Raw genomic sequence first — 8,873 nt, forward strand, 5'->3', positions numbered from 1 at the left:
GCATTCCTGATGACCGGGTAAGAAACAGAAAAGAACAGCCTTTGAGAATGTGGCTTTCCCACTCCCCAAAGCTGGGGTCTAGCTTCTAACCTTAATCTTAAGAGAGGACCATAGGAAATTGCTGGCACTGACAGCTATCTAGAAACCTTAGATATGCATAACTGTGCAGACAAACTTTCTGCAGCTGTTTGAGCTTTGGAAGTGAATTTTCATTTTTCAATCAGCCATTCATACACTCATGCCAGCAACAGGGTGTTTTGAGATAGTAGCATCTGAATTTTAACTGTTTCCCCACCTTTCATTTCTTCTTTCATATAGCAGTACAAGCATAAGCAGAATCTGGTTAAAGCTTTAATTTGATTCATTTTAAAACTTGACTTTTCTCATTTTTGCAGGACAACTGTCCATTCATCTACAACCCACAGCAGTATGACTATGACAGGGATGATGTTGGTGACCGCTGTGACAACTGTCCCTACAATCACAACCCTGATCAAACTGACACTGACAACAATGGAGAAGGAGATGCATGTGCAATAGATATTGATGGAGATGGTAGGTGGCCTCTGATCACTCCTGTAGATGGTTTTCTAATCAGCTGTAAATCAAATGAACACAATGTAATCCTGATTTCCTACCAAATTTCATCCCTGAACCCACAAAAGTTCCCTTGTGGTGGTTTCAGGACATGAAGGCTACTGAAGGAACAGTTAGGGCTAATGGAAATTTACTTTGGAATATATACATTTTGGCACAGTTCAATTCTAGCTACACTCCCACAAGGCAATAGGAGCAGAAGTCTGTGACAGAGCTAGTGATGAGTCACATTTCTAAGCTTTCAAATGCTGCTCAAAGTGCTTTAAAAATGAGTCAAGAAGTGTGTGGTGGCTTTATACAGTCCTTTGCAGCATTTAGATTTCTCATTTTCATTCATGAACTTTTACAGGGGTGCTTAATGAAAGGGACAACTGCCAGTATGTCTACAATGTAGACCAGAGGGATACAGACTTGGATGGTGTTGGAGATCAGTGTGATAACTGTCCACTGGAACACAACCCTGACCAGGTAAGGGATTTGAATTATATATAAGTAGAGGACTAGTGTGCTAGAAAATACAGCATGTTGTGTGTTGTAGAAAATAATTGAACGGGTTACACCTGAAATTTGACTTGTCACAAATCATTCTTATTACTTTCCAATTTGGTGCCTTTATCAAATAACATGCCCTCAGAATCTGAACAGCTGCTAGGTATTTTCTGAAAAGTAGCTGTAGTGAAGATCTGTGAGACTGCTGCATGTGCTTGCCGCCTAAACATTTCTTAGGTTTGTCGGTTCTGGTGATCCTCACAGCGAGAATATGAAATACTTTGGGAACATTGTGTAAAATGTGTGTAGTGGAACTACTCTCTTCATAGCCTGTAGTGCTGTGTTCACTTAGACACAAAGCTGTTCTTTAAACTTTGTCCCTAAACTTGAAGCCAACTGCATTTCAGAAGATAACTTTTATAGCAGTAAGTAGAAGGCAGCACAAGTTGCTTTTCTCTAAGAAAAAGGCACATTCTGACACTTCTAAAATTCACCTTCATAAAAATCCAGGGGGATCCAGACTCTCAGACAACTTACTGATTCAAAAACTGAAGGCAGAAGTAGATTAAGCCTGTGGCATCCTGTCAGTTAAAAGACTAAGTTTAATAGCTTCAGGGACACAACTGGAATGTTTGAAGGGTTAGAAAAGCAGTTGCAAATCAATGGAATGTAGTGTAGTGTGGCCATGTAGCCTAAAAGCAGTGTTACTTGAAGGATTTAAACAGATAATATAAAATGTCTTAGTCATTGTCACTTGTTTTATTACTTCTCCACTTGAAGGAGGGAATTGCCTGAAGATCCTTTGAGGCAGCTGCTTTCAGGAAGATCCTTTCTCTTGTGACCTTGAAATTTTAAGACTCTAATGGCTTTCCAAAGACTATCCTAATCAAGTTCTAGAAGTGGAGATACTAGATTTCAAGTGCCAGAATTACTAACTAATCCAACAGTGTATGGCATGCATTGTGTCTACACTAGGGTCACCCACCTGTGCTCACAAGACTACTAGGCTAAATGTGAGGCAACCTCAGGGATAATGGGATTGTTTTTTAGTTCGGGAGCTGATTATGCCAATGACTGGCTAAAATATGTGATCAGCAAGCACACTAGTTAGTTAATGCAGTCTGTCACCACCATGGGAACAATTGTCTTGACTGATGAATCAGGGGGCATGAAGAGCATTTATGATAGAGAAAATTGAGCTGTGGTGTAGAGAATGTAACACTGAGCAGTGGTAGACTGTTTTAATGTTACAGTCTCTACTGACTAAGTACAGAGTAGTCCAACCCTGAATTGGCCTTTGAAACCACATTGCTGCCAGGGAAGGTAGGAAATAAAGCACTCTGCATTCAGTATGGTAGACTAGTGACAGAAGAGGCATGTGGCAAAGATAGACTAGTGACAGAAGAGGCATGTGGCAAAGATAGCTGATGATCACACTGCTTTCTGATGCTGTGAATTCAAATTGAAACCAGAACTAGACTAAAGTAGCATAAGTAGCACAGGCAGTTTTAAGTGTGTATTAATCCATCCACTATATCCATCTTAGCTCTTGATAAAGCAAGCAGAAATCCTGATTTATTCTATGTATTAAGACTCCTATTTCAGAGACTCTTATCTCAGCCTTCTTTAAGTGGCCTTTTAAAATGTTTTGGTTTTTTTCTCCTCTGATAGGAAGATACCGATTCTGACCTCATAGGTGATCAATGTGACAACAACCAGGACATAGATGAAGATGGTCATCAAAATAACCTTGATAACTGCCCCTATGTGCCCAATGCCAATCAAGCTGACCATGACAAGGATGGAAAAGGTGATGCCTGTGACCATGATGATGACAATGATGGTATCCCTGATGACAAAGACAACTGCAGATTGGTTGCCAACCCAGATCAAGCTGATTCTGATGGTAAGAGCCAGTATCATAATGACATTTTAAGAGTTTCTTCCAACAGTTTGATGCTATTCTTTTCACATTATTTAATGTTGGACAAAACTAAGTAATAAAAAACCAGAATGTCTGTACCAGAAAACAAAAGAGAGTGTTGTTATAGTGCTTCTCAGGAGTAAAGATCAATGTAAAAATTACTACATATCCAACTTACTCCTAAGTCACTATCAGGCTGGAGTGAAAGGGCATTTATACAGTAGCTGCTGTGGCTTCTGTCATGTGTCTGCCAAGTACCTGGGCAGTCAGAGATCTGCAATTCAGACTTCAACTCCCAAGCTATACGACTCAGAAACAAACAGTGGTGGTAATAAAATAGTAAAATTACTTTTATCCTACAGGTGATGGACGTGGAGATGCTTGCAAAGATGACTTTGACCAAGACAGCGTGCCAGACATTGATGATATCTGCCCTGAAAATGTGGAAATTAGTGAGACTGATTTCCGAAAATTTCAGATGATTCCCCTGGATCCCAAAGGAACATCCCAGAATGATCCAAACTGGGTTGTTCGTCACCAGGGTAAAGAACTGGTTCAGACAGTCAACTGTGACCCTGGCCTTGCAGTCGGTAAGGGGAAAAATTTAACAGGCACTGTTGTTTCGGGTGGTTTGATTGTGTGTGTTTGTTTGTTTGTGAGGGTGAGGGGTGGTTTTGTTGTTTTTATTAGTTAGGGTGGGGGAGAGGAAGAGGACCTAAGTAACTATTAAGGAATTTTTAAGAATTGTAAAAAAGTAGCACCTAAAACTTTATTCTTTGATGTCCCCATAGGTTTTGATGAATTCAATGCTGTGGACTTCAGTGGTACCTTCTTTATCAATACAGAAAGGGATGATGATTATGCTGGCTTTGTATTTGGCTACCAATCTAGCAGTCGTTTCTATGTTGTCATGTGGAAGCAGATCACCCAGTCTTACTGGGACTCCACACCAACCAAAGCTCAAGGCTATTCAGGTCTCTCCATCAAAGTTGTGAATTCCACCACTGGTCCAGGAGAACACCTTCGTAATGCTCTGTGGCACACAGGAAACACTCCTGGCCAGGTAAGAGTGGCACTTACTACATGCTGAAATACTCTTAGCGTGATAACATGAGTACTCCAGTGTAATAACATACTCTTCCGCATAAGGCAGGCTGTTCTTCCAGAGAATTAGACACTTAGAGGGGACCTGCACATGCTGATCATGTAGGCTTTTTGGCAAATACCAATAACTTCATAATTTTTCCTAATCAAGTAAAATATTATATACAATTAACAGGATTGCTTGCTACAGACAGACTTCCCAGCAGCAGTGAATCAGCTGTTTGTGGAATTATGTCATAGCTTGCCATTTACATATTTTAAAAGTAAATTTAAATGCAGTTGATTTCTGTTATTTCTATCTTTAGGCTATTACAGAGTGTAATGACCTATTTGCAGCCTTTAATAATAAGACACCTTCATGTCAAAATAACTGCTGTGTTATCTCTGGCCTTTGGTTAATAAAAATCATTCTTTCACAGGTGAGAACTTTGTGGCATGATCCTCGTCACATAGGCTGGAAAGACTTCACTGCATACAGGTGGCGACTTAGCCATAGACCAAAGACCGGCTACATCAGGTGAGCATCATCCTTTTATCTGAAGTAAATATCACAGGAAAAGTGGATGTCTGTGAAAATAAACCTCACAGGACCTTGTCAAAGATGGCTGAGCTGTTGTCTCTTTGTAGGGTTGTAATGTATGAAGGGAAGAAAATCATGGCAGACTCAGGACCAATCTACGATAAAACCTATGCTGGTGGTCGGCTAGGATTATTTGTCTTCTCTCAAGAAATGGTGTTCTTCTCAGACCTTAAATATGAATGCAGAGGTAAGAATGACACTGCATTTAAGAGATCCTATATAAACGAATTGGTTCAAGAACATAAGAGCCAAGAGGGAAAGTTGAACTGTGATCTTTCGTGGTTCAGGTTCAAATGAGTTCCACAGGCAGGAACAGGGCACCTTAATAAACTCTTCACAGTTAAAATTTTAAATATATAAAATCTAAGTGTATTTCTATTGTGTTATTTCAAAGTATCAGAAATTCATGTTGAGTTCCAGTAATGAAATACATTTTGACTCTTTCTTTGAAGTGCTGATTAGAATGAATAAGCGCATCTGACAAAATCTAAGGTAGAAATGCAATATATTGACTTTAGCAAGTAAAAAGTGATTTGCTTAAAAGTAAGCAAAGTAGAAGGTTGTCCATATATTGCAGTACTGAAGTTTAGTGGAAGTAAGTGCATACAACTAGTTCCAGCTGTCTTAGTCTTCTGAAATCGTCATTTCATTATGTAATGGTTACCTAGATTAGATTATGAAGTCTAACTCAAGGAAGTACCTAATTGAAAGTACTTTCAGTTTTCTCTACAAATGTCTCTGGGCATTAATGACTAGGATATAATCATGCATAATATACAGACATATTTAAATATATATTTTCCTTTTTTCACAGATTCGTAATCACAAGATCGTTGGATTCAGAGACTATTTAAAAATGCTGGTAATTGCACCTTTTGAAACGTTTAGCCTTACAAATCCTGGGACCATTATATTATTCCTTCCTTTCTTCTTTCTGCATAAATGTGGACTCGAAACACATGACCTGCCTCAAGAGAATGCTTTTGAGAGAATGAAAGTGAGAACATACTTGGTATCTGACCTCTGCTGAAGTGGAAGGAAACAAACGTGTCTTGCAAATGAGAATTGTCGTCACTGAACAAGCACACTTCTTTCAGTAGGAAAGACATTTGTTTGCTGTTTATCACAGTGCAGTGTCACTGCCTCTCTAACTGGAGGTCCCATGGAGTAGCATTTTGTAAAAGAACATCTTTGGATGTGCTGTGGACTACTTAAACTGAAGACCTTTCATTGTGTGGGGAAGAGGGAGTTTGGGTGGGAGGGGGAACTCTAGGTCTTTCTTCATGGGGTAGAGAATTTTTTTAAGGAAGGCTGTGCTACTTTGGTTTACATCCATTTAACTTGGAGAAATTGTTTTCTGTGTCATACCTTTCAGATAAAAACATAGCCTTACTCTGTTTTTGGTGAGCTAGATCAGCTGCTGTACTACACAGGACAAAACAAGATATCCTAAAACTGATTTTTGTCATGGCAGAATGGAAAGAGGATAAAAACTGGTACACTGGATCACACCAGCTTTGGGAGAACTGGGATTTGTGATTAGATTCTGTTTTTGCCTGATCTAGATGGCCTTGCTTACCTTCAAATGTGTTCTTTCAGATATGGTGCCAGAAAGCACCACCATCTCAGCTAGCACTGTGCTGTCCTTCAGGAAACCAGCACATGCTTCACTTTTTATGGTTAAAGAGGCACAAAAATAATGTAATGAAAACATTCCTTTTCTACATGCCATAGATGTTTTAAACCCCTTGCTTCTTTAGAGGGGAGGAAAAGGGGCCTGTAGATAAAATTGTAAAATATTTATTTTTGCCTATTCTTGATGTTATAATGACTGAGGGATTATTGATAAAAACAACAAGAAATGCGTCAAGACTATCCACCTAATCATTGTTACAAGTCTTCATGACTGTAAGATTGTAAATACAGATTATTTATTGTCTCTGTTCTATACTGAAACTAGAGAGGGTTTAGTTGAGAAAAAAAAGTCTTGTCTGGAGCAGATAGTGGTGATGTATTTGTTACAAAGAGCAATTTTCCCATAAAGGCTTTGAGGCACAAGGAAAAGTGAGGGTGTGGGCAATGGGATGTTTGTTTTTCTCAGTCTGAGCTCAATGTTGGCTTTTCCTTTCTTTGTGCAAGGCAGTTGGTAGCCTGGCAGGCAGCTGTTCTGCAGTGCTAAAATTCAAGTCCTTTTAGGTAGTAGCAGTTTCTGTCCCATCCATAGCACTAGAGGTGAAGGAATGCCATTCACCCTTTTAGTATTCTCTAGTGCTGGAAAATGTCTGTGATGCTTTACCTCTGCTCAGTGGGCCAAACCCAGAGCCAAGAGAGCTGCCCTGCAGAGATTGCAGCAGGAGACACAAGGACAGCCCTCAGTAACCCTGTAACAGCCTCTTTGGGCCCCTGCATGCTCAGTTTGGAACTAGTGACATGCAGCTACAAAAGAAGGAATTCATCAGAGACTAGACAATTCAAGAGCTCCTTGCAAAAGAGGGAGAGGCCTTGATGGACATTAAAAGACTGTTTTCCCCAACAGGAGGGGCAGCATCCTTATACCTATAATACTTCCTTGTCTTTTGAAAAAACAAAAAGAAATGAACATGGTGAAAGTTTTACGTACAAATATTACCTCATGTTGTGTGATTGAGAAGAACCTTTGGAGCAAGCAGAGTTCAAATGTCTAACAAACTTTAAAGCTACTGTAGTACTAAAAAGTTAATGCTGTACATAGTAAAAATTTCTTTGCAGAAAATGTGTTCCCAGAAAGGAAATGACATTGGAAAAAAAAAGTCAAATACAATTTCTAATGTTGTATTATATTTTTTTCTGTCATCTTGTATACCATTGCTTGTATTTTTATAAATTATTTTTCTCATTGCCCTTGTAATAGTTAATCACATAATTGTGTAGATAGGCTATTTAAATAATTTATCATGAAATGCTACCTGTAGAGTTAGTATTTCTATTTTTATAAAAAGTTTGCACACTGAAGATTTTTTTGCTTCCCTCCTCCCAATGTTTTTGCTAGCATAATTTTCTAAGAACATGCTTTTTTTGTAAACATTTTTAACCATTTTTCCATTCTAAAATTGTGTAAGTTGTACAATAAAGCTTCTTACATACAAAGAACAATAAACCACCAAGGACATTTATATTTATACCTTTGTGCTCTGGTTTTATTAATGTTTTGTAATACATTTCTGGATCACTGATGTGTTATTTGTGTCAAATTTGGCTTCCATGCAAGAGTTTCTCTGCACTCTACATTACAGCTATTCTGAGGGAGTGCACCTGAGCTGTTCCCCTGTGTGTAACCTCTGGCCCACCTGCAGGCAGTGCTGCAGTCACAGCAAGGGCAGCTGGCACCTTGGATTCTGAAGGCTTCACTCTAAGGCTTCCAAGCCATGCTGCCATAGAGGCAGCCAGGAGGCAGAACAGTCTTTGAGTGACTGCAGTCATGCCCAGCTAGGCCTTTTCCCATGAAAAGAGGCGGCATATTGGCTACTTGCAGGGGCTGGTGCAGCAGACTCTCACAACTGAAACTGCTAGTGTGATCAAAGAGCTGATGCCTGGGCACTCAATCAACTTCTAGGATATGCTGCTAAAACTAAGAATGGTCAAGACTGGCTCCTTGATCGCTGTTTGCAGCAGCAGCTTGTTTTGTGCGCCCCTTAGCAAAGGCAGGTGCTGTAACAGGAGTACCCACATGAGAAGTGTAGTGAGGGCATCCTGCAGGTGTAGAAAATTCATCTTTACATCTTTTCCTGAGGATGAAGACTCGTGTTCTGTGTCACTACTCTTTTGAGGGCAGTCCTGCATATTTGAATTTTTTCCCACTGAGAAAAAGGAGAGCAAAGAACTGCTGGCTTGTTATGAAGGGCCAGGAATTTCTGCCCTCATCAGTCACAGGACTGTCTGCTTGACTTCCCTATAATGAGATGGGGTAGTGGGAGTGCACTGTCAGTGTAACCCATCTGATCTTACCTGGGTCTGGACTACCATTTTTCCTGCAGGTTTGGTCTCTTAACTCTTCTGGCCTCCAAAAGACACTGAGAAGACTGAGAACTATAAAAAACAAAGATGGTTCCAACCTGGAGAAATCCCTTCATTTACTTGCAGGATGAAGGAGATACCTTAAAACCAACAGCTTTCTGAGCATGTATCTATATCTGGAAGTAT

At 39.7% G+C, this 8,873-nt stretch overlaps 1 protein-coding gene across 3 annotated transcripts in view; it reads left to right on the forward strand.

Annotated features, from left to right (window-relative positions):
- The window catches only part of THBS1 (thrombospondin 1), a 15,942-nt gene extending 8,090 nt beyond the window's left edge, over nt 1-7,852 (forward strand). For 2 of the 3 annotated variants that reach the window (XM_014310797.2, XM_031064952.1), the window contains 9 exons: nt 1-17; nt 396-555; nt 947-1,065; nt 2,758-2,992; nt 3,373-3,600; nt 3,802-4,073; nt 4,534-4,631; nt 4,742-4,881; nt 5,509-7,852. In XM_014310797.2, the coding sequence (XP_014166272.2) occupies nt 1-17; nt 396-555; nt 947-1,065; nt 2,758-2,992; nt 3,373-3,600; nt 3,802-4,073; nt 4,534-4,631; nt 4,742-4,881; nt 5,509-5,516 (1,277 nt within the window). In that variant the 3' untranslated portion in view covers nt 5,517-7,852. The remainder of the gene's footprint in view (nt 18-395; nt 556-946; nt 1,066-2,757; nt 2,993-3,372; nt 3,601-3,801; nt 4,074-4,533; nt 4,632-4,741; nt 4,882-5,508) is intronic. The other variant, XM_031064964.1, reaches the window with a different exon arrangement.
- The last annotated feature ends 1,021 nt before the right edge of the window (nt 7,853-8,873 follow it).

The sequence above is a fragment of the Geospiza fortis genome, unplaced genomic scaffold, assembly GCF_000277835.1.
Source record: "Geospiza fortis unplaced genomic scaffold, GeoFor_1.0 scaffold54, whole genome shotgun sequence".
Taxonomy (NCBI): Eukaryota; Metazoa; Chordata; class Aves; order Passeriformes; family Thraupidae; genus Geospiza; species Geospiza fortis.